This window comes from Macaca nemestrina, chromosome 18, assembly GCF_043159975.1.
Source record: "Macaca nemestrina isolate mMacNem1 chromosome 18, mMacNem.hap1, whole genome shotgun sequence".
In the NCBI taxonomy this organism is placed as follows: Eukaryota; Metazoa; Chordata; class Mammalia; order Primates; family Cercopithecidae; genus Macaca; species Macaca nemestrina.
Window position 1 is genome coordinate 84098436 of NC_092142.1, and position 25044 is coordinate 84123479.

The window sequence follows — 25044 nt, forward strand, 5'->3', positions numbered from 1 at the left end:
AACCAATGCAGACTGGGCACCGTGGCTCATGCCTGTAATCCCAGCACTTTGAGAGGCTGAGGTGGGTGGATCACCTGAGGTCGGGAGTTTGAGATCAGCCTGGCCAACATGGTGAAACCCCGTCTCTACAAAAAATACAAAAATTAGCGTCGCGTGGTGGTGGGCGCCTGTAGTCCCAGCTACTCGGGAGGCTGAGGTGGGAGAATCACTTGAACCAAGGAGCCAGAGGCTGCAGTGAGCCGAGATCACGCCAATGCATGCCAGCCTGGGTGACAGAACAAGACTTTGTCTCAAAAACAAACAAACAAACAACAAAAAACCTAAAAAACAAAACAAAAAAAATCAATGCAGACTTCTAGGCCCCAGTCTGGCCTTCTGACCCAGACTGCTGGGGAGCCACAGGCACCAGCTTGTTAATAGGCTCACAGAGATTCTGGGTCCTGTTTAATTTGAGATTCTCTGTCCTGGGACCCAGGACTGGGGTGAAGGGAAATGTTGTTCCAACTTTTGCTGGACGTGAACTTAGGGGCTCCAGGATCTCACTTTTTGCCTCTGTCGCCCGCCGCCAGGGGCATGTCAACCTTAACTGTCGCCCTGGGAGCCCCGTGTCTTTGAGGCAGCCACAGGGCTGTCAGGCATGTCCTGTTGGCCAAAAAGTCATGGCTGGGAGTGGCCTCTCCAAAGCAAAGTTATTCATCTTAGTTAATGCAAGGGAATTGCACCTCAGTTCAGATACTACCTTTCCTGCCCACTCCCTTCTCAGAGCCTGACCTTTCTGCATATTTTGCGGAACACAGCACGACGTTCCCACGTGAGCACTGACATTCTCTGACCCTCTGCTGCTCCGCAAAGAGCAGTCGTGCCTTTTATCTTAATTCAGTCTGCCTGTCTTCTCTCTCTGCCTTTTTTTTTCCAGGAGTAAATCCTTCCTTCCTCCCATCCATATACCCACCAGCCCATCTTAATCCATCCATCTGTTCTCTTTCCATCCATCCATCCATCCTTTCTCCATCCATCCATCCATTCACCCATCCATCCATCTATCCATCTATCCATTTACCCACCAAACCTTCTATTCCAAACTCATCCATCTATCCACCCACCCACCCACCAAACCATCCCTCCACCAACCATTTATCAATCCATTCATCCTTCATTTCTCTTGCCTTCCATCCATTCATCCATCTTCCTATCCCTCTGCCCACCCAGCCATCATCTGTCCATCCATCTATCCATCCATCCACCCATATTCATTCACTCACTCACCAACCATCCATCAATCCATCCATCCTTCATTTCTCTTTCCTTCCATCCATCCATGCTTCCATCTGTCTACCCATCCACCCACCCAACCATCATCCATTCACCCATCTATCCACCCATCCATCCTGGTGCCCAAGAGAGGTGCCCATAAATCTAGTCGAATGAGTGAATGATGAGTCTCTCCAAGCAATTTATTTAGTAACCTCATGAGAAAGGGAAAAAGATTCCCCTGGAGCAAGTGGCTTTGGTGGAACACGTCCCTCCCAGCTCTCCTCATTCATTCATTTGCCCATTATTCAGCACATGTTTATTGAGTGCCCCCTAAGTGGCAGGCATCAACTTGGTTCTGGTCCTGGAGATACACAGTTGAGCAAAAACAGATGCCTGGGCCTCGCCCTCATGAAACTTGCAAATCCGAGGGGAGACAGATGTTAGCCAAGTAGCCACGCTCATGAAGCCATAATTACAAACAGCAATTACAAGCCGTGCCCACACAGTGCCCAGAAAGAAAAGATATCACCCAGAATGTCACAGAGGTTTCCGAGCCAGGCCCCGGGGCCAGGGAGTGAGTACTCCTGCGAGATCTGGATGGTCACACAGAGGCCAACGCTGGTCAAGGAAAAGGGCACTTGAGCCAGGTGAGTCAAGAGAGGAATCCAACAAAGAGAATGGGCTGCAAAAGTGGTGAAGAAGCTGCAAGAGCAAGCAGGGAAGTGAGGCTGACTCATGACGAAGAATAGCAGGAAGCTGCTGTTATCCCTGGGCAGGACAGGGGAGGAGGATGGAGTTACTAGAGCTGCTGCCGGAATCACAGAGATCTGGCCACTTGCAGAGACATTCCCCAAGCAGAGAGAGAGAAAGAGAAAGAGAGAGGGAGTGAGAGGAGGGCTTCTCCCTCCCCTGGCCCTCCGGTCTCCCAGTCTCCTGCAAATGCCTCTCAAGGACTGTCCCTAATAGGAAGTCAGAGGCAAGGAAGCCTGGGAAATGTAGTTTGCAGGGTCAGCCTGCAGAGCAGAAGGGTGAGGAATGGGATATTCCTGGGACAGGCAGGAATTCATCAGGCACAGACGGAAGGGGTGCAAGTTCCAGGCAACGGAAGCAGCACCTACAAGGACCCGGTGGTGCAATGTGCCCGGTGCCTCTTGGGAAGGCCAAGGCACCAGGAGGCTGCAGGGTCCAGAGCCTCAGGGTCTCCTGGAGGCCTGGGCAGGGCCAGCAAACAGGGATTCTGACCTTTAATCTGAGAGCTCTGAACCCTGAGAAGGATTTTAAGCAAGAGGGAGACCACAACCAGACTTGCGCTTTTGAAAAGACCATGCTGGCTGCTGGGTGGAGAACAGACGGATGGGGGCCCCCAGAGGGGAAGCAGGTTGGAGGTTGGGGCTGCCCCGCCAAGCCCCTCCCCCAGCTCCCCAGCTTCCAGCCCAGGCCAGGGACCTCTGACTGTCCCCACCCTCTGGCCTCAGACCCCCATGGCAGGAGGAGAACCCTTCGCCTAAGGAGACCCCCACCTTCTTGATCATCTGCTTCCCCCTTTTAGATGGCAGTCCTGGCTCCACCCCCCGATGAGGCCCTGGCTTAGCCCACACCACCCTGCCCACTCCTTACCCTCTGCTAAGCTCCCCCCAGCGGCCCACACCCTGGGCTGGAGTGCCAGCCACCGCGGCACCTGTCCATGGCTGTTTTCCACTGCTCCAGCAGCTCAGCTTTCAGCTCTGATAAATATTAATGGCCACGCAGGGTCGAGGGGGGCCCCATGGAGAGATAGTCTTTCTGGAAGGCACATCAGGGTGCCCAGTCACAGACGCAACGGGACACCTGGGCCCGACTCCCAGCCTCCTCGCCTGCCCCCACCCCATCCCACTGGGCGCCGAGCCTGGGAGCCCCACATTCAGACTTTCTCTGGTTTTCTCTTAAGCCCAGAGCTCGACTTCCCTTGAGCTAAACCTCGGGCTTCCAAGGAAGAAATGGAGTGAGGAAGAAGTTCTTGAATGACTGACTCAGGGCCCCTTGGCCTCATAACCACAAATCACCCTTTTCCAAAGGGGTAAAAGGAGCTTTAGGCTGGGAGTCAGGAACGTGAGTTCTAGCTGCACTTGGTGTGACTTTGGTCAAGTCGGGGCTGCCCTGGGCCTTGGACTCTCAAATTCAGGGGATGGGCTGGTGCGCATCCAACATCTCAATCCTCTCTAAAAATGCAGGCTTCAGAAGGCAGGCGCTTCCGGAAGGCAGGAGCCATTTCAGGGAGCTGGGTGGGGGGTGCTGCTGGTGGGGAGATAAATCTTTGCGCAGCGCCTACTGTATTCAAGGCCCTTTGGCATTTGATCTCCTGACAAGGCGGCATCGTGGGCATGGTTATTGCGCCACACCCACGTGGAGTAAGGAAATGTGGCTCGCAGGTTCGGCCACTTACCAGGGGCCACACTGATAATGAATGCCAGGGTTGAATTTCCATCTAGATTTTGAAATCTGGAGCAAAGTAGTGCAGTACTCAGTGTGGTGTCTGGAGCCAGACAGCCTGGGGTTGAAATCCCAGCTCTGTCTGTTAGAGGCTATGTGATCTTGGCCAAATAGCTTAGCCTCTCTGTGCTTCTGTTTCCTCATCTGTAAAGTGCAGATAATACTTGTGCACCCACCTCATCGGGCACTGAAAGGCTGAAATGGGATGACGTGTGCAGATTTAGCTCAGCTAGCTAAGGGCTCGGGATTGCTGTATCGATGAAGTCTCACTCGAAGACGCATGCGCTTGCCACTGTGTCAGCCTGCGGCTCGTTCGCTTGGACTCTACACAGTTTTTGAACCCGGAAGTCCCCCGGGAGAAATGCACATCGAACCCAGAACTGGTGGAGTCAGGACCCAAAATCACAAGTGAACAATCTCGGGGACTGTAAGCCACTGTTCCTGGTGAGCACTGTCCTTCAGACAGCTGGAATGTTCCAAATCATTCTAAGACCCAGGCAGAATGGAATTTAAAAATGTATTTCCCCTTTTAGAGTGAGCCATGCCTAAGTATTTCTGGCCTGTGAAAGGAACACAGTTTCAGAGCCAGGGCAGAAAAACCATGTGTGCTCACAAAACCCAACCCGAATCTTGGCCATCAAGACCGTTTCCTCTGCAACTTGTATGGACTTTACTGCAGCTGCTCTGGAAGGCAGGAGGTGCCCTGTAAGAAGCTGCCCAGGGGGTCAGGCTGGGGGGTGGGCAGCTGAGGGGAGGAGTCAGGAAGGGCTGAGTCTGGGAACCAGGGAGACTTGGGAATTCCATGGGCCTATGAATGTGATTTAAAACATCTTAGTATTCATTAAAGTCAAACATACAATGACCCCATGGTTAGCAATTTGACTCCTAGGCATTAACTCAACAGAAATGCATTATGTATTTTTGCTTTTAGGGGTTTCTTTGGAGGCAGGTTCTCACTCTGTCACCCAGGCTGGAACGCAGTGGCATCGTCATAACTAACTGCAGTCTCGAACTCCTGGGATCAAGCAGCCTTCCTGCCTCAGTCTACCCGGTACCTGGGATTACAGGCATTCGCCACCAGGACCAGCTCTTTCTTTTTTTTTTTTTTGAGATGGACTCTTGCTCTGTTGCCCAGGCTGGAACGCAGTGGCTGCGATATCGGCTCACTGCAACCTCTGCCTCCTGGGTTCAAGCAGTTATCTGCCTCAGCCTCCCAAGTAGCTGGGATTACAGGTGCCCGCCACCACACTGGGTTAATTTTTGTATTTTTAGCAGAGACGGGGTTTCACCATCTTGGCCAGGCTGGTCTTGAACTCCTGACCTCATGATCCATCCACCTTGGCCTCCCAAAGTGCTGGGATTACAGGTGTGAGCCACCACGCCTGGCCTGACCAGTTAATTTTTAAGTTTGTCTGCAGAAATGGGGTCTTACTATATCGTCCAGGCTGGTCTCGAACTCCTGGGCTCAAGCCATCCTCCCGCCTCAACCTCCCAAAGTGCTGAGATTATAGATGCAGCCACCACACCCAGCCTGCATTTTGTGTTTTCAACCAAAGACATGAAATAGAGTGTTCAGAAAAACACTAATCATGTAAGTCCCAAATGCAAACTCCCCAAAAGCTCACCAATGGCGGAATGGATGAACAAATGATGGAATATTCATCCACAGACTACTATACAGCAATCAAAAAGAACAAAGTACTGCTTCAGGCAAAAACAGGGAAGAATTTCACAGGTCTAACACAGAGCAAAAAGCCAGAGCCGAAGGGTACATACGATACACTTCCACTTAGCGAAGGTACAAAAGCAGCCTGTGCGGACATGGGCTACAACGTGAAGGTCTGAAAACATTATGCTCGCTGAAAGAAGCCAGTCACGAAAGACCACGTGTTGTGGCCGGGCATGGTGGCTCACGCCTGTAATCCCAGCACTTTGGGAGGCCGAGGTGGGTGGATCACGAGGTCAGGAGATGGAGACCATCCTGGCTAACACGGTGAAACCCCGTCTCTACTAAAAATACAAAAAATTAGCCAGGCATGGTGGTGGGCGCCTGTAGTCCCAGCTACTCGGGAGGCTGAGGCAGGAGAATGGCATGAACCCAGGAGGCGGAGCTTGCAGTGAGCCAAGATTGCGCCACTGCACTCCAGCCTGGGCAATAGAGCGAGACTCCATCTCAAAAAAAAAAAAAAAAAAAAAAAAAAAAGACTACGTGTTGTACGATCCCATTTATACGAACTGTCCAGAACACGCAAATCCACAGAGACAGAAAGTAGATTAATGATTGCCAGGGACTGGGTGGCGGGGCGGGGGCTGGAGGTGTTGAGGGTGAGAACTAAAGGGTATGAGGTTTCTTTTGGGGGTGATGAAAATATTCTAAAATGAATTGTGCTGATGGTTGAAAACTCTGTAAATACACTAAAAGCCATTGAATTGTACACTTTAAATGGGTGGATTGTGTGGTATTTGAATTATATCTCAATAAAGCTGCTAAAAATACAACATTCTTGGTGTTAGAAGTCAAGATGCCTGTAGTCCTGGCTCAAGTCATTACCGTTGCTGGTAGGGGAAGGTCTGGAAGCAGGTACATGGGGGCCTTCTGGGAGCCTAGACATGTCTTCTTTCTGGGTGATAGTTACACAGATATGTTCAGTTTGTGAAAATTCAGCTTGCTGTACACGTATGAAGATGCACACTTTTCTGTACAGAGGCAACACTTCACTAAAAGGTTTTCTTCTTTTTTTTGAGACGGAGTCTCGCTCTGTCTCCCAGGCTAGAGTGCAGTGGCGCGATCTCAGCTCACTGAAAGCTTCACCTCCTGGGTTCACGTCATTCTCCTGCCTCAGCCTCCCAAGTAGCTGGGACTACAGGCGCCCGCCACCACGCCCGGCTAATTTTTTGAAGTTTTTAGTAGAGACGGGGTTTCACTGTGTTAGCCAGGATGGTCTCGATCTCCTGACCTCGTGATCTGCCCGTCTCGGCCTCCCAAAGTGCTGTGATTACAGGAATGAGCCACTGCTCCAGGCCCACTAAAAGGTTTTTTAAAAATAACACCCTAGTGCAGTGTCAGACACATGCCTCAGTCCCACCTCATGTCCCCATCCAGAAGTCCAGCAACGACCCACCCGCCGCATAAATCAGAGGCCAGGGAAGGCAAGCTGGCGGCTGGGTTTGGAACATGCTTCGGTGACTCAGAGCAGCAGCTGGAAATAATCTGCTGCTGTTGACTTCACCGCCCTCCCATTAGGCAGCTCGGGGGACCTGCCGCGGCCCACTGAGTATTCCGGTGCCAGAGAGCTGGGGAACCTGTCCTGAAGTTGGCAGCCGCTGATGAAGCCACAGGCAGGACTCGAAGGCCTGCAACGAGGCCTGACCATTAGCCTCCCTGGCAGGACCCCTTGAGGGACAAGGACACCTCTAGCAGGAAGGATCTGGGAAGGCGGCCCAACAGGCCAGGAGCTGAGTACACAGCAGGGCGGATGAGAGCGAGGCGCTCTGGCCAGACCGGGTCTCAGTCCAGCTTTAACACTTCCCAGCTTTGACACTGGAGACATGGATTCGCTGTTCCAAGCCTCAGTGTCCTTGTCTGTGAAAGTGTGTAATCGTGCCTACTTTTTAGGCTGTTGTGAGAACCAAATGGGATAAACATGACTATCAGCTCTGAACACGGTACCCGGCTTCTAGTTAAACATCAGCTACTGTCATTGCAGGATGCATGCTGGTTAGTACAGAGCACCGACTGCATGCCGGGTGCCTTCATGGCACTTCTCGGTTGCACGCTGGTTAGTATTGAGCGCTGACTGCATGCCGGGTGCCTTCATGGCACTTCTGGGTTGCACGCTGGTTAGTATTGAGCGCCGACTGCATGCCGGGTGCTTTCATGGCACTTCTCGGTTGCACGCTGGTTAGTATTGAGCGCTGACTGCATGCCGGGTGCCCTCATGGCACTTCTGGGTTGCCCTGGCTTCTGTCTCCCTTGGCTTGTGCCCCCGCCCCTCCCACCTGTGCCCTACCAAGAAACCTCCATGGCTGGGAAGCGTGGGGACAAACACATAAATGGCTGCTGTGAATTTTGTGCTGCAAATCAGGGGCCTGTTGAGAAGCCGGCGGCAAGGGAGTCTTTGAGTCCACTCCAGATTTATGTGAGTGTTTGTCCCATCATCCCCAGGGGCAGGTCAGCTCCAGCGATCATTTATCAAAAGGGTTTTATGAGGCCCTGAAGTTCATGGCAATATCCTTGGATTTCAAGACGGTGAGGGCTGGGCTGGGGGACGATGTCTCCCAGAGCGGGAGACTGGGCTGTTCTCTGCTGGATTCTTTTTCAGGCTTAGGGGAGCAAGGCGAGGTTTTAGAGCACCCGATTCTGCTCTGTGAATCTATAGCCCGTGCTCTGACACTGAATTGTATAATGCAAACCGTGATTGTTTAAAAAGGCACTCTGCAGTTTACGAAATGTTTCTGCCTAGGTTGTCTCAGGCCCCTGGATAGAAAATGGTCCACCCACTTCCATGCTCAGAAGCGCCTGTATTTAAAAAGGCAATGAGGCTGGGCGTGGTGGCTCATGTCTATAATCCCAGCACTTTGGGAGGCCAAGGCGGGTGGATCACTTGAGGTCAGGAGTTCGAGACCAGCCTGGCCAACATGGTGAAACCCCGTCTCTACTAAAAATACAAAAATTAGCTGGGTGTGGTAGCGTATCCCTGTAGTCCCAGCTACTTGGGAAGCTGAGGCAGGATAATTGCTTGAATCTGGGAGGTGGAGATTGTGGTGAGCCCAGATTGTGCCACTGCACTCCAGCCTGGGTGACAGTGAGATGCCGTCTCAAAAATAAATAAATAAATAAATAAATAAAAATAAATAAAATAAAAAATAAAAAGGCAACAAGCTGCTAAGACAGGGTTACAAAACATGCTGTATATGTTTAATGTTTATATTTAACAAATTAGCACAATAAATGCATACAAAATGCAACAAAATTTCATCAGCTCCAAAGCTGGCAACTTATCCTGATTCCAAGAATGGTGCCCTTGGGGAAATCCCTGCTTCTTGGAGTCTCAGTTTCTCGATCTTTAAAATGGATGTGATGCCTCCATGTACTGCTGTGTCACACGAGTGCACGGAGGTGAACTGGTTTATAAGCCCAAGGCCTCCACAAATCCCAGGGATTTTTTGTTGTTAACAGTTACATTCTTTCCCTCTGAGAAGGATGATGTATTTTTGCCAGTGGCCTGCCATGTCTGAAGCTGTTTCTAAGGACAGCAGAGAAGGGCCTGCTTCATTCTTAGGCAAAAAGAATTATAAAAAAAAAAAAAAAAAAGAAAGAAAGAAAAAAGAAAAAATAGGGCAGTCAGATGATAAATTTTGTTTTTCTGGTCCCCAGTGAGCCAGAGGCCAAACACAGCACACGTCGCCTCTGAAAAGAGGAGGATGGACCAGCCTAAGAAGGTAAATGGGCCCTGGGCAGGATGCCAAAGGCGCAGGCACAGTTTAGAGGAAGGAGGAAAAGGGCAAAAGGCCCAGTGAGAAGGGAAGTCGGGTTGCAGGGTTGGGAAAAGCCAGGGGCACATGACAGAGTTTAATCTTGATTGCTGGCACTCAAGAGGAATAAAAGATGGCGCAGTCGAAACTGGCCAGGCAGCTGGATGATTCTGGAACTTGGAAGGCATAATGAGTGAGGTTTTGGATAGAGTCTAGCGGCGTCCCTGGTTCAAGCACCGATTGGTCCCCAACCATGTCCACATCCTTGTGAAACTGTGGGGCAGGGCAAGGCAAGCCAGCTCAGGCTCTGCCCCAGTGGGAGAGGCAGGCACAGAGACAGATATACAAAACAATGTGTGGTTAAGCATTTGGAGGCTGGAAATGAGCTCTCCTGGGCGGGATGAGGGCAGATTCCTGCGGTTTCTGGGCTAAGATGAACCTACAGGTAGCTGCAAATCTGAGATGTGCCCAGGTGTTCTACGCTGACGGCCTCCTTGTCTCCTGCAGAATCCAGGTGGGCATGTTTAACCTGCTCCCAACGCAGGGTCTGTCTATGAACATCTCTCAATGCTTTTCAAGTCCTACAATTGAAAGATGAAGAGCCAGTGTGTGGTCTGGAGGGAGCCTGGCACCCTCTCTCCAGCTGCAAGGTGGGGTGTAGGGCTTAGAGGGAAGTCAGGAGATGGCTCTGCTGGGGATGCTCAGGCTGTGGCCTCAGCAGCTCTTGGCAGGGATGTTTGGATGGCTTAGTACTGTTTGAACCTTTTGCCCATTTCCATTAGAAACAGGGACTTCAAGTCTACTTTGGTGCGTGAATTTCATGCCAATCCACCCTGGCATTTCTTTTCATCTCCTGGCACAAACTTGGCCTGTTTTGTATCCAGACAGGCACGTGTGAGGGCCTGTTTCCTTTGGTGTGAAACTGGGGACACGTGAGGAGAGGGGGGACCAGATTCTAGGCTGTTCCTGTCCTGGCATCGCAGGATTGAAGAGAAAGTGAATCTCACTCACTAGCCAGCAAAGCAGAGGGTTTCAGAGGCATGTGACCGGGGTGCCAGTCCCAATTCCACCATGCTGTGTGACCCTGGACCTATGACTTCCCTTCCCTATGCCCCAGTCTCCTCACCCCTAAACTTGTGGGTACAGCACAACCTTCCTCATGGGCTTCTGGGAAAGATTTGACGAGTTGGCACCTGCAAAGTATAGGTCCTGGTGTGTGCTTCACACTGAATGGGTGTGCTGTGTGTTTAATGCCTACACATGCTGTGTGTGTTTATACCACTGTTATTCTGCATCCCAATGCAATGTAGTTTACCAGCACTGGCTCAGTTCACCCTCCCTGCACACTGTCAAGTTGGCTCTGCTTTACAGAAGGGGAAACTGAGGCTCAGAGAGGTAAACAAGCAAGCCAAAAGCCACACAGCTAGTAAATGGCTGTGCGATGTCAGTCTGCTGTGTCAAGCTGTGGCAGCGGCCCTGCCCCCATGTCATCCCCGCAGAGGAGCAGCCATCATCACTGGCCTTCTCCTCTGATCTGTGTTCACCCTGCTTCCTGGTTCCCAAGACGTGTTCCAGGGGACTTTCCTAAGTCACTGGGTCATTGAAGAGAAGAAAAACATCCAGCTGGACACCTCCCACTCCCACTCCCGGCCCACTTGACATGCACACACAGGCACATACACAGAAGCACACAGGTGAACTCACGCATGCACAAACGCACACACGCATGCACACTCACACACATGCTCACACACAGGTTGTACATACCTATATAACTACGCACATGTACACACACATATACAATCTAACAAATACAGACTCGTGCACATTCACATACGTACACACTCACACCCGCATATGTATGGTGCATACTCGGAATACCTCCTGGAGGATTCCAGCTCCACCAAGAAAAGCCTACCTCTCTCTTTTGGTCTGGTTGGCCCCGTGATCCTTCTCCCTCAGACTCTGTGCGTGACCTCAACACAGTGGCCCTCCCTGCCTCCCTGCAGTGTGCCCTGCAGTGCGGACAGGCGGCAGGAGAACCTCTTCAACCACTGGAAAGAGGAAGGGGCAATATACATACACAGTCACCTACAGCATGCCAGAGCCCATGCCTGCGCCCAAATCTCTATTTATTTAACAACCCCCATTGTACAGAGCAGAGAACTGAGGGGCCGTGTGCTAAGAAGTCCACCCAAGGCTCACACAACTGGCAAGGGATGGAACAGGACTGAGACCCAGGTATGTGGGACCAAGGCACCGAGCCAGGCCCCACATCTCCAGTGAGCAAGACAGACCTGGCTCCTGCCCTTGGGAGGGAGCACCAGGGTTCCGGGGGGGGTGTTGGGCGCAGACAGGAGCAGTGGATGGAAAAATCAATAAAATCAATGGCAAACTCCTGCGCTGGGGAGCTGGGATGGAGAAGCACGGCACAGCACCTGCTCTAGAGAGGAAAGGGAGGCCTCTGAGGATGACACTGTGGCCATGGCCATACAGATGAGCCCAAAACGCATTTGAAGCAGAAGGGACAGCATGTGTCCCAGTCCTAAGGAACCCACATTAAACTCACCCGCTGGCCTGCATGTCCCCAGTCAGGCAGTGCCTTACTAGCAACCTCTCAGTCTGTGTGGGACCTAATAGTCCCCCTTGAACTGTGCAAGGATGCAATTCAACAGACACTGCCCTTTAAACTTCTCCGAATCAGCCTTCCTCCTCTGCTCTCCAGGTATTAAAAATGCCAGGAGCCAAAAAGCCCCCTGCCCCGCCCCCAACATTCCTTCGGGACAGTTTTGCTGACACAGCATTCCTCTGGGCCAGGGTGAAGGCCCAAAGTCCCAACCAATGATGATTTCCTGTTAACCCTTGGACCTCGAGCCCTGGAATATCCCCCAGGGAATCTGGAGGCCTTCTTCTTGCATTTATTTACAATGCATGGCCCTCTTCCTTGCCAAGAGGAAGCCCAGTTTTATTTACATTTCAGTGTCCCAGAGGGTGGAGGGGACCACCGGGTACCTTTGTCCCCAGGCTGACTCTGGGCTGCTGCTTGCAAATGAGGAAGCTGTAAACGGCCCAGAAGTCAGAGACTTGTAGAATTTTGAAGCTGGAAGCGGTGCCATTTCACAGATGGGAAATGAGAGGTCTGGAGATGCCTGGATTGGACCAGGGCCTGAGCCATATCATCCGGGAGGACCCAGGGATCCTGGCCTTGTCCTGCCATGGACCGTCCCCATCAGCAGACCTGCGACGTGGACCAGACGTTTGCCTCGCACGGCTACTCGCCCTGGTGGTCAAGAGTAGGGCCTGGAGCCCGACGTCCTGGGTCTGAATCCTGTTTGGCCCCTTTGGATGAAAACGTAACACTCAATGCGACTTCTTTCCTGTCTGTGAAATGGGGCAGATCCCCACAGTTAACCCTAAGCGCGTTGCACCGCAGGTCCTTCTGCTTGTTAAATAAATACAATGTATCTCTACACATGTACAATAAAGACACGGAAACAATCAATCCTCTGCTGCAGCTCCTGCTGAAGAGAATGAAATCAGGACCCAGAGACGTTGAGTCACTGGCCTTGGGACACACAGGACCCTTTCTACCTCTGCTGGTGACCCAGTGACCCCTGTCGGTGGTGGGAAGGGGCAGAGCAGGCCCCAGACTATCCGCAGGCTGATGCATTCACTAACGGGTTCCAGGAGACGGGGACGGCGCCTCTTTCCTCTCTCCCAAATTAGAACGCGGGGCCGTGAATGGTGTCCCCAACTCAGGCCTGTTCGGGACTGTAAATGGCTTTCTCGCTTGGACCCCCCTTTTGAGGGGATCGGACCACCCCGAACGAACCCGGCAGGGCGCCTGCATCTAGGCTGGGGCTGCCCTTACTGCAGCCCTGGGGTGGGGGCTTCCTCCGCTCCAGGGGCGACCGCCGCGTCCTTACCTGGCTCCTCCCGCGTCCTGCTTGACCTTTACTTAAAGACCAGCTCCAGCCGCTGATGGGTTTCGGCGGGTCCCCCAGGAGACCCTTCAGACGGCTTGAGCCGGGCGCGCTGGAGAGAGCCCCTAATTGGGGCAATGAATCATCGCGCGCGGCTCCGGCTGGACACAAAATAGATAGAGGAGCCGGCCGCTATTGTGCGCAGTTTGGGACGCGGGGGGAGGCAGCGGCGGGCGGGAGGGAGGCAGGCTTGGAGGAGGAGGGCGGGGGGAGGGAGCGCGCGGGGAGGGATTCCCCCGCCCGCCGCGCGCCCGCCCTCCGCCCCTCCCCGCCCCTCCCGCCCGCCGCCGCCCCGCCCCCTCCTCCCCAATTAAATGACCCCACGCCTTGGCAGGCGCCGGAGCTCGCACATGCGGCTGCCGCTCCAGCCGCTCGGGCCTCGCCGCCGCCGCAGCCGCCGCCGCCGCCGCCGCTGCGTTCCGGGCGCGCTCGCCGCGGCGCCGCCTCGGCCCGCGCTGCCGCGGGGGGGGCTCGGCAGGCCCGGGGGGGCGCCGCTGCGAGGGGCCGTGCGCCCGCGCCCGCGCCGGCCGCCCGCCGCCAAACTTTGCGGCGCGCACACATGCTCCAAGTTGGGCGCGGCGGCGGCGGCGCGGGCCGGCGCTGAGGGCGGCCCGGGGCGCGCGGGGGCCCGGGCGGGCGACGCGGCGCGGCCATGAGCGGGCGGCCGGCCCCGGTCTCCCGCAAGCAGCGGCTCATGGCAGCCGTAGGCGAGCGGGCGGCGGGCGGCGCGCCACTCTCCTGCTTCATCTGCGGCGGCGGCATCGGGCGCGGCAAGGAGCTGAAGCTGCAGGTGAAGCAGCCGGCGGCGGGCGCGGGGACCCCGGCGCAGCCCTTCTTCCCGTTCCTGCAGCAGCAGGAGCCGGCGCCCGGCGCGCGCGAGCTGTCCCCGGCCGACGGCTGCGTGCTGGTGTGCGCCGTGTGCCGCTGCTTCCTGGGCGAGCAGTGGGCCGCCTTCGAGCGCGCCCGCACGCCGGTGGACAAGCGCATGTACTGGCTTAAGCGGCCCCACCAGTGCGACGCGGGCGCGGGCGGCCGCCGTGGCGGCGCCGGGGCCCCCCGCGAGTGGAACGTCGCCTACGCGCTGGGCAGCGCCGGCGGCGACGACGACGAGGACGACGGTGGCGGCCCCCGGCTCCGCGGGGCCGCTGAGGAGACGCGAGACTCTGACCTGTCGGAGCTGTCGGACACGGACCCACTTTCCGAGCCCGACCCGCCCGCGCGGGACGCCGCCAGCCCCCACCAGGACGGGGCCCCGGGGCCAGGGCCTCGCGGGGGGCGCGGCCAGGAGTGGAGGCCAACTCCGGGACCCGCTCTGGGACAGGGCGCAGAGGCCCCGGCGCAGGGGCGCGCGGAGCACGAGGGGCTCCCCGCGAAGGCCCACACAGATGGGGAGCCTAAGGCCGGGGTTAGGCGCCGGCGGAAGGGGGTTGGGAGGCACTGGGTTCCCGAGGCCCGGGCCAGCGTCCTGAGGGGCATTCAGGATCCTTGGCAAGGCCCTCCTGTCCAAGAGGCTTCTGCAGACGGCATGAAAGGGCCTCCCTCTGGCAGAGCCTCTAAGCCCCTGGAGAGCAGGCCGCTGAGGGAGACCCTCCGCGGCTTCTGCACATCCGAGGACAGTGACATCAATATCACCAGTGGGGAAGAGGACCACAAGGAGCAGCCTTTCCCAGGCGTCTGCAACCCCAAAGAGAAGGAGAACAGTGGCCGTGTCCCCCGGGCTCTCCCAGACAGCCGGGCGGCACCACCAGAGGGCCTTTGCTGCTACATCTGCGGGTCCCCGCTGTCCCCGGCCTCGCACCACCAGGTCCACGTGCAGAAGCAGGAGAAGCTGGCGCAGGCCCCGTTCTTCCCCTTCCTGTGGCTGCACAGCCCGCCCCCAGGGGCACAGCCCATCAGCGAGGGCGGCAGCACCCTGGTGTGCGCCAGCTGCTTCTCCTCCCTCACGCAGCAGTGGCAGAGCTTCGAGCTGGCCAACGTGCCGGTGCTGCAGCGACTCTATGTGGTGCCCCTGGACAGCCACGCCCCCGGCATGGCCTCCAAGGGCAGGAGGCTCCCCAGAGAAGAGGGCCTGCCCTCCGGGGCCCTGCGAGAGGCCTGCTACCTCTGTGGGGAGGACTGTACCCCAGATGCCCGGGCGGTCCCCTCCAGGATCCTCAATGGCAACGCGAGGAGCGCCATGCATTTCCCCTTCCTCAGCCTCCTTCCCTGCCCGCCCAACGCCCAGGGCCCCAACAAGCGCTGTGAGGTCCGCAGCTGCCCCAAGTGCTTCAGCGTCCTGGAGGATGTCTGGGCCCTGTACAGGGCCTGCCAGAACGAGGAGCTCATCACCTCCGTGCAGGGCTTCCTGGGCAGGTACCACCAGGCCTTCTCCGCCTCCGACCCTGCCCTCTCCGAGCTGCCCGCCTCAGCCCAGGGCGGTCCCGTGTCCATCTGCTACATCTGTGGGGCTGAGCTGGGCCCCGGGAAGGAGTTCCAGCTCAACGTGAACCCTGCCAGCCGCTTGGGCGAGAAGGAGCCCTTCTTCCCCTTCCTGACCGTGTACCCGCCTGCCCCTCGGGCCAGGCCTGTGGACTCCACCGGCCTGGTGGCCACCTGTGTGCTCTGCTACCATGACCTGCTGGCCCAGTGGCTGCAGCATGAGGCCCGCAGCACCCACCACGCTGTCAGCGCCTGGTCCCGGCAGTACCAGGTGGAGACGTTCGTGTGCTTCTTTTGCCAGCAGGAGAAGAAACGGTGTCTGGGCCTGAAGTCCGTGCGGGTGGCCCGGCTGCCCCTGTTCCTATACACCCTGCGAGCAAGCCACAGCCTGTTGGTGGATGACGGACAGCAGCTGATCATCGGCGCTTGCGTGGAGTGTGGGACCCTGGTGTGTGCAGGTCAAGGGGTCAGCCGCCAGGGACCCATGAACTGGAGCTCCCCAGTGGCAGCAGCGACGAAGGTAAGCAGCAGTTTTCATCTCAGACGCTTCCTCCAAAATCCATCCAGGGAAGGGAGAGATGTTTTTCTCTTCCTCAGAAAAACTCTGAAGTATGAGTTTTCACTGGTTCTGTGTGGAGTGGTCCAGGAGAGCGACGCCCCCAAGTCACTGGGCTGGTGCTTGGTGGGTACATTGGCCTGGCTGACCTTGGAGGCATGGGGCAGGGGTCAGAGGAGTGGGGATCAGGAGTGGTCTTAGGGAAGAATAGGGCACTGCTGAGAACAGCAGGCACGGGCCTGAACTTGGGTGTGTTTGCAGTGGGATCTATCAAACAGAGGAAGTTCGGGGCATGTCTGTCATCCGCCAGATAACGTTGGTAATTAGTCCAGCCGCGCGGGTCACAGAGAGGTCCCTGTGCTCACCCGGTTTGAAACACATCAGAGGTGGAAGTTCCTCTCCATTCTAGCTCCCGTGTGGCTTGGCTTTTCCAGAGTTTTCCACCTACGTTCACACTGTTCCTTTGAGACTGTGCTTGCTTTATGGCTGAGGGAAACAGGATTCCAGACGTGCGGGTGTGGAATTCGAGGGACAGTGGCCTAAACAGACTTTTCCCCCAGCGGGAAGAGAGCCTTTCTTCTCTGCAAGTCAGCTGTGCAGGAGGCAGACGGGAGGCCTGGCGCTCTCCCTGTTTATAAGGCGCCTGCCTTCCCGCTGCCTGCCCGCGAGGAGCCAGACGGGGCTCAGTTAATTTGGGATCCGGCTTTGCAAGGGCCCAAGCAGGAACTGCCCCCAGTGGGTCTGGGGAGGTAGATGTAGGCGTCTGTGAGTGGCAGTCACCAACCTGGCCACCGGGGCATGGATCCTCATTTCTGCCAAAGACAGTCAGTGTGACTTGTTTTAATCAAACGCCTGTAGTGGCAGCTGCTGGCCATGTGTGGGCAGAGGGACGTGTGGATGGGAAAGGTGGCACTGTCCTGTTCAGAAAGGGTCATCCCACCCTTTGAAAGCTTCCTGATCCTGCTTCCCACCTGCATGTGTGGGGCCCGTAGGTGGGATATCTGGGGGACATGTTCACGTATAGTAGCTGCACCCAGGAAGTGGGCTCTGCTGTGATTTGCCCACCTCTCCCCCGATACGCGGCCCCCACTCAGACTTCCTTTTCTGCCGATGACAGCTTTGGACTTTCAAGTTGTCTTTGTGGCTTTGGTGGGATGACCTCTCATTTTAACTGGACGAGCACAGCGTCTCCTGTCACAGATGCTGAAGCTCTCCTCTACGGCATGTAGCAATGCAGCCTGTGGGAATCAGAAGAGCTACAGTTCCCGAAAGGGCTGAAACTGGGAGAAAAGACCAAGTTTTGGATCATGACCCTAGTTCATTTGTTCCTTACCATGGCGCTGCGAGGCCTTCTCATCTCATTTTATGGATGAGTCCACCAAGACTCAGAGAAGTCAGACAACACTCAGTCAGTAGGCATCTGAGGCGGGTTGCGAAAGTCTGCCCTTTCTCTTGCTAGCTAAGTACCTGCGAGTTAGTTTCTTATCCCGGTGGAATGTCAGTTTCCTTGGTTGAGAAGTGGAAACGTACCGCCTGCTTTGTAGGGACATGGTGAGAGTTCAATGGGTTGGGGGAAATGTAAGTTCCCCCAGAGGGTCAGGTGCTTGACATATAGTGGGACCCTCATGTCCTCCACGCTGATACATAGGAGCAAATTCTTGGATGTGGGTTGGTTCTGTGTGCGAGATGCTGACTTGCAGGCTGGGTGCTAGTTTCCAGGGGCAGTCAGAACTCTCTGCAGGATCTCAAACACAGGGTTTTACGCAGAACATCCAAACTCTGATGCATTTTCTCATGTGGATTCGCTCACGTGTCAGCAGTTGATGGGATGCTGCCCTTCGGCCTTGACCGATAAGAACTCCAGGAAACAAGAAGCCGCTGTTTCCCAGGGAGCTGGGAAGAGGGAGTGGAGAGTAGTCTGGTGTGGACGGGAATGCAGGCTGGTGTCTGCCCAGAAGGGGTGAGCATGGGTTTAGCAAGGTTTCATGTGGCATGGATGTGTGCTCTGTTCCCTAGAACAAGTTAGTGCGTTCGCCCCTTACTATGGCCCTTGAGGCCCTCTTGTCTCGTTTTATAGATGAGTTAACCAAGACTCCGAGAAGTCAGACAACACACAGCCAGTGGGTATCTGAGGCCGGTTTTGAACCTGCTTCTGCTCCCTAGGCCCTCTTCCATCAACTGCCTGGAGGAGGTGGAGCTTGAGTGAAGCCTCGGAAAAGAGGTAGGATTTGTTGGAATGAGGCAGGCAAACAGGCCCAGAAGCAGGGGTGACCTGTTCAGCCTCCGTGGGCAGGAGGTGCCTGTTGGGGATAAGAGGAAATAAGGTTGGAGTGAACTCCAGGCCTTGAAATCAGGAGTAGGCGGTTGGATTTGAAGTTGAAGGCTCAGGGGAGCAATAACAATTTCTTGAAAGAAAGTGGAACGGACTGAGAAGAGATCCGCTCAGGGCCCAGCTGTGGCAGCAATCCAGGTGGGTGGTGAGGCCATTGGGGCAAAGGGGGCAGCTTTGCTGGTCTCAGGCTCCCCTGGACAGAGGGAAAGGAGAAGCCTCAGCTCTCAGCTCCCAGGGAGGTGCGATTGACAGCTGGGAGAAAGCCGGAAATGCAGCCTTCTGGCCTTCCGTCCTCCCTCCCCCTCCTTCCCATTCATTCAACAAATATTTATGGAGCGCCGACTCTGAGCCAGGCGCGGTTCCAGATGCTGGGGATCTGGTGGCAAGCACAGAGCCTCCAGTGTCATGGGGGAGGGGGACACACACAAGGAGTGGAGGGAAGGAGCCACTTCCAGCAGAGCTAAGTGCCGAGAAACAGCAGAGCAGATTAAACTTAGGATCCAGTGCCAGGGTGGGCGTGGGCAGCGAAGGTGGCGTTTGCAGGAGCTGGGAATGAGAACTGGGGCTCCGGAGCTGGGAATGAGAGCTGGGGTTCCGGGCAGGGGAGAAGCCTGCGAGCCCCCTGGGGAGGGGGAGAGGGTGGAGGGACTGTCCCCAAGCCAGTTTCCTAATGCCAGCCCCCAAGATCTTGATGCTCACGTGCATCTTCCCATCTGTATTTTGGGGGGCGGTTTGAGAATTTAGGTGCGATGAGTAGGGCACTGGAAGTTAGCTGCAGGGAAGCCACTCAGCTGGGGACGTGGCATGTCCCAGAACCATGGTCTGTGCTGCTTCCCGTGACTCCTCAGTTGTTCCCTATGATGTGTTCATGCATTAGTGAATCAGCTTTAAAACACTACAAGAGGAAACATGAAAAAAATAAAGAGAAGAAAATAAAGGAGGAGGGTGTCTGCTGCACCTTCTGCTTTGGATAGGGTTTGCACTTCTCCCTCCAGCTGGGCCCTGGGTCCCCAGAGAGCACCACGTTCTGCAGGCACGTGACTTGTGCCTTGTGCTTCACTAGGGCTGTGCCCGAGGTGGCCTGGGGAGGGCTGAAGACTGCTCTTCTGGGCCGGGCACCCCTGCCCCAAGGACTGACACTTCCCTGAGAGCCTCCCAAGGAGGCTCTGTGAAACCCTGGCAAGACTCCGGGGTTGCCTTCAGACAAGCCTGGCTTGAATCTTCATGCTGCTGGGAGTCAGCTGTGTGATCCTGGGTGAGACTGTGGCCCTGTCTGGGCCTCGGTAGCTGCACCTGAGAACTGGGGATGTTCTTCCCTCTGGGAGGTTTGTCCTGGAGCCCAGTAAGCCGAGCGCCTGGCTCGCAGCGGAGGTGCAGATGCATTGACGCCCCCTTCCCCGCCCCCCACACCCCGTGAAGTGCTGCTGGCGTGACACTGGATTTCTGAGGTTGGAGCCTCTGCCTGCTTCCTTTCTGCTTGGACGGGGAATGGCTGTCCCTCCCTTCAGAGCTAGACACAAGGCTGGCCGGAATGCTGGGGGTGGCATTTGGGGATGCGATAATATGGGTGATGTCTTTTTGGAGTGCTTCCCCCCCTCCAGGAGGCGTGCACACTTCACCTGTATTCACATGTCCTGAAGCCTCGCCGCAGCCCAGTTTCAGGAGGTGCTACTGTTCCCTTTTCGTAGATAAGGAAATAAGTCCAGAGAGGTTAAGCCGCTTGTCCAAGGTCACTCAGCTAGTAACCCCAGGACCAGCATCGGGCCTAAGGGTCCAGCTTTTGAGTCTGCTCCAGCCTCTACTTGGTCTTGCCTTTTTGTTTGTTTGTTTTGTTTTGAAACAGGGTCTCACTCTGTTGCCCAGGCTGGAGTGCAGTGGTACAATATCCGCTCACTGCAGCCTGCACCTTCTGAGCTCAAGCGAACCTCTCCCCGCAGTCTTCTGAGTAGCTGGGACCATAGGTGTGCGCCACCACGCCAAGCTCATTTTTTGATGTTTTGTAGAGACTCTGTTGCCCTGGCTGGTCTTGAACGCCTAAGCTCAAGTGATCCTCCCACCTTGGCCTCCCCAAATCCTGCCTTTCTGTCCCCGTGGGTCTCCAGTTGTGGAGGTGGCCATGACCTGGAGGTGGGGCAGTGGCTCTTAATTTCCTGTGTGTGCCACCCCTCCTCGCCGCAGCCTCTGGAACATCTCAGGGGCAGGAGTTAGCTTGCGTGGGGCAGAGGCCAGAGAGCCCTTGCGTGGGGCAGAGCCCCACTTGGCTGCCTTGGCTGCACCCCCGAGTTTCTTTGCTCGGTGAGCAGTGGTGCCCCGTGCCTTGGCCTCCCCAGCGTGGCCCATCTGTTGAGGTCTTAGCCGGCACCTTCCTTCTGTTGCTGGGAGAGCTCCCATCAAAGATGGGTCTGCTGCATGATGGATTGGCTCTCCCTGCAAGCCAGTTGGCGGGCGGGCCGCCCTTCCCGCTTCCAGGACTCTGTCCGGAGAGCATTCTGGTTAATGGCCCATGCAGCTGTTTACCTAACCATACCCCAGCCTCTCACTATGGGGATGCCCCGGCCAGGCCCCCCGAGTGTGGCCTCCGAGCCCAGAACAGGTGTTGTTGCCGCAGCCACCTTTCTTCTCTGCAGGGACATCTGAGGTCTGCGGAGAGAGTCTGTCGTCACCCGCCCATCAGGCCACGTGCACATCTGTTTCCCATGCTTCCTGGCTATCTGCGCCCACACAGTTCCCTGGTCCTCAGGGGGCCTGGCTGCCCCTCCTCCCCAGGCCCAGGCTCTTGGAACACCTGGTCAGGACTGATTGGAAGGGGGGACCTTCTGGAAGGTGCCACAGGAGGCAGCCTGGCTGGGGCTGGCACTGGCACCCTCTCCTTGGCAGCAACTGGAAAGTGGCCAGGCCCTTCTCAAGCTCGGAGGCGTGAGCTTTCCAGATGTGCCCCTCCTGAACCTGGAGGCAGTCGGAGAAAACCAGGGGAAGGAGGAAGTGAAGGCGAAAGGTCTTCAAAACTCGGCCTACCCTGGAAGCAGGAGGGGGAAGGGGTGAGCCTGGAGGAGCCAGGGTCTGCCAAGCTTCCTGGTTCCTCCTCTGCTTAGATCTCTCGAGATCTCACCCTTGTGAGGTTAACTCTGCTGGGAGTGTTTTTGGAGGATGTATAGTTTCTGGGCACGTTTTCTTGGCTGGGGAAGACCCCACGTCCAGAATTCAGGGCCCTTTGCCGCCTCAGGTCCCGGTTCTAGTGGGGACACTGAAGAGAGATGCCATGTCTGTCCTCGGAGAAGAGCATTGCAGGACTTGCCTCCTGACTTCACGTGGCCCCAAGTAGGACACTCTTGGGGTCAGTTGTGGAAGGAGCCCCTCCCCACTGGACGACTTTCACCCAGTTTCCCCATCGGTCAAAACGACAGGACTGGTCTGCAAAGGTCACAGGCGATTTGCATTGTATACGTGGTGTCTCATTCCGCCGTCTCGGGCTGTGTTAAGAAGGGTTCTGAGGCCGTGTCTAGACTCTCTGAGAAAATGTCTTGTGATTTATTGGCGGTCTCTGCTGCGGGACTAGGAACAGGAGCATGACTTCGTCTTGGGGCCTGGTTCAAATTTAGTATGTGATACCGGGACCCCAAAACGACATGTTACGGTCAGGAAGAATCTCACAGACCGTCACTTTCAGACAACGCTACACCCTGGCAGTGCTGGGCCGGGGACGAGCTGCAGTCCCACCTCCCGTCCCTGTGCGAGCCTCTACCCTCATCCATGGCTGCCTTGGAGAAGCACACCCACATTCTACCCACTCGCAGAACAATGTGTCTGCCCTGGGCCAGGCATTCTGGGAGCACCTGCTGTGACATCAGCCATCCCCTGACCTCAAGGTGCTGGTGGGCGATGAGAGGTGGAGGGACTGGTGAAGAGGTCCAGCCGTGGCTGTGCAGTGCATTGAGTTCTGAGCTGAGATCAGGATAGGATCTGCTGAGAGCCTTTGGCAGAGTGAGAAACAGGTGTGCACAGGGAAGGCTTCCTGGAGGAGGTGACATCTAAGCTGAGTCCTGAAGACTGAAAAAGATTCAGCCAAGTCTGAGTAGGGGCCATGTGCTCCTGGAAGAGGAGCAGGTGTTAAGGCCTGGATGTTGGGGGTTGATGTGCTGGAGAACGTTCATTTTGCATGGAGCCGGAAGAGGGGACGGGCATGAGGGGTGGGCAGGACCAGCATTCCCGGCAGTGTTTGGAATCCCCGGATGCACACTGGAATCAACGTCAATCAATCTGAATTTGAAAATATCAACGACAGGGCCCTGCCCCCCTCCTGTTAAATCAGAATCTCTGAGGGTTGGTCCCTGGCCCTGGTATTTTAAAGCTTCTAGAAGATTCAAGTACAAAGGTGAGAACTGCTGACAGACGGCATCATCATGGGCACAGCTAAGGAGTCGGATTTATCCTTGAAGGCAACGGGAAAAGGATGCTATTCCAGGTTTCAGCCTGTCTTTACTGAGTGCCCATGGCACTGCTCTAGATACCAGGACCCAGCAGTGAGCAACCAGGCAGGGTCTTGGGGGCAGTGATGGTAGCCAGCAGAGTGGCTGGAGAGAAGGGTGGCAGGGGCCTGCCACCTGCACAGTGAGGAGGGTTCTGGCCCCTCCCGAGGTGGGACTGAGGGACAGTGAGGAGGGAGGTGCGGGGGGTGGGCAGGGAGGGACGAGGGGCACGCCGTCCATCATAGCGGCGGGTGGGGGCCCGTCAGGCGGGAACAGGGACTGTGGGGCTGCCCTGGATAAAATTGTGGTTTTTGCTGTTGTTTTAATTGTGATATAATTCACACACTGTGAGTGGAATCACCTAATACGTGACTGACTTCTTTCACACAGCGTCATGTTTTCAGGGTTCATCCATGGTGTTGCGTGGATCAGAGCTTCATCCCGTGTTGCAACTAAGAGCGCTGTTGTACAGATGAACCACGTTCTGTGTCCCCGTCGTCAGAGCATGGACATGGGCTATGTCTACTTTTTGGCCCCTCTGAATCATGCCGCTGTGAACATGCATGGGCAAGTGTTTTGTGTGGATAGATGTCTTCATTTCCCTTGAGTATGCCCCTGGGAGTCAGGTTGCTGGGTGCTAAGGTCACTGGAGGTTTAACCCTTTGAGGACTGCTTTCCTGTTGGGGATTTTCAGCAGGCAAATGACGTGATAGGGCTTAGGTTTGGAAAAGTCGTGTTGGTGACTCCTTGAAACCCTGTTTCATCAACTCTGCCTGCAGTCCATCCTCTTAGTTCTGGTCTCTAGGCGGTGGATTTGTGTTTGAAGATGGTGGTCGTTTTTGTTCTCCCTGGGATGTGGGGAGCTGTACTAAGGATTGAGAAAGGGGTTGCATTGGCTCCGGGGGCTTTTGGCTTGCTCCAGCCACAACCCTGGACATCAGAAGCCCTGAGTCATGGCCCCGACACTCACAGCAGCCTTGGACAAGATGTTCTACGCTGGCTGGGTCTCAGTTTTCCGCTCTGGAAAATGGGGGCAGACGGTAGATGGTAGACTATTAGCTGAGCCCTCGGCTCCTGCACAGCTGACAGTCGCTAACCATCTCGTCTTTCTGCACATGTTGGCAGGGAGCTGGGGGGCAGAGAAGACCTGGGAGGTTGGGGTCTAGCCTGGCTCTGTGAGCCCGTGGCTCTCAGGTTCCCTGCCTGGGGTCTGGTTGCCCTGACTGCTATGTTTTAAGCTCTGCTGCCCGGCCCGTCTGGCGTGGAGCCCTTGATTAAATCGGTTGCTGGGTTGGGCTTCCTGCGAGAGGTGCAGAACCTCGTTGGAGTGGCACAAAGGCCGGGGTTGGTGTTCAGCCCTGCCAAGCCAGGGCCTGGGGCAAGTGCCTCTTGTTGCAGCTCTTTCCAATTGGCGAGAGTGGGCTGGGGAGAGAGAGGCAGCCCAGGGCCCAAGAGTGTCCCCTCAAAGGTTGCCCACCGAGGCCACGCTATCCTGCCCATCATTAGTGTCATTTGTTGGCACAGAAAGGGTATTTAGGTTCTGGCCCTCCACTCCCAAGCCCTCGGGCTCTGACGAGAGCAGCAAGGGCTGAGGGGATGCCAGTGCCAGTGGCAGCAGCAGACGGCATTGATAGCATGCGCCTGGTGCCAGCCACTGTCATAAGAGTTTTGCCTGCGTTGCCCCACGTGACTATCTCACTGTCTTATGAGTGGGCTTACTTGTTTTTATAGACAAGGCAATTGAGGCACAGAGAGGTTAAGTCACTATCCCAAAGTCACGCAGCTGGGAAGTGCCGGAGCCGGGATCCACACCCAGGCTGCCTGGCTCCAGCGTCTGCACTCTGACCTGCTCACCACACCCCTCCTGAATGGGAAGACAGGCTGGGAGGAAGATGAAGGTGGGTGGGGTCAGGAAGGCTCCCTGGAGGAGGGGTCTCTGATGAGTTCTTAGGATTTAACTAAGGAGCGAATGTCGAAAACCTTCGTCTTCCGGCATTTACGTACCAGTGATGTCACCTTAAAAAGTCCTGATTTTATTCTTTAAATGTATGCTGGGATGCTGCCTGCCAATTTATTATACTGTAGGAACCA

General features: G+C 55.8%; 1 protein-coding gene and 1 long non-coding RNA gene across 6 annotated transcripts in view; one reads left to right on the plus strand and one right to left on the minus strand.

Annotated features, from left to right (window-relative positions):
• Positions 1-1436: 1436 nt before the first annotated feature.
• LOC105496788 (uncharacterized) lies at positions 1437-13349 on the minus strand. 2 transcript variants are annotated; one of them, XR_011616637.1, is made up of 3 exons: positions 13125-13349; positions 11117-12537; positions 1437-9000 (listed from the first exon to the last, which is right to left on the minus strand). It is a non-coding gene; the product is annotated as an uncharacterized lncRNA (long non-coding RNA). The 2 variants fall into 2 exon arrangements; XR_011616636.1 differs by lacking the exon at positions 1437-9000 and having other exon boundaries at positions 9008-11252; positions 12211-12537; positions 13125-13347.
• A 1210-nt stretch (positions 13350-14559) lies between these two features.
• The window catches only part of LOC105496790 (Gse1 coiled-coil protein), a 505942-nt gene continuing 495457 nt past the window's right edge, over positions 14560-25044 (plus strand). For 2 of the 4 annotated variants that reach the window (XM_011767398.3, XM_011767397.3), the window contains exon 1: positions 14560-16119. In XM_011767398.3, coding sequence (XP_011765700.3) covers positions 14707-16119 — 1413 coding nt within the window. In that variant the 5' untranslated portion in view covers positions 14560-14706. The remainder of the gene's footprint in view (positions 16120-25044) is intronic. The other 2 variants (XM_011767396.3, XM_071085046.1) reach the window with 1 other exon arrangement.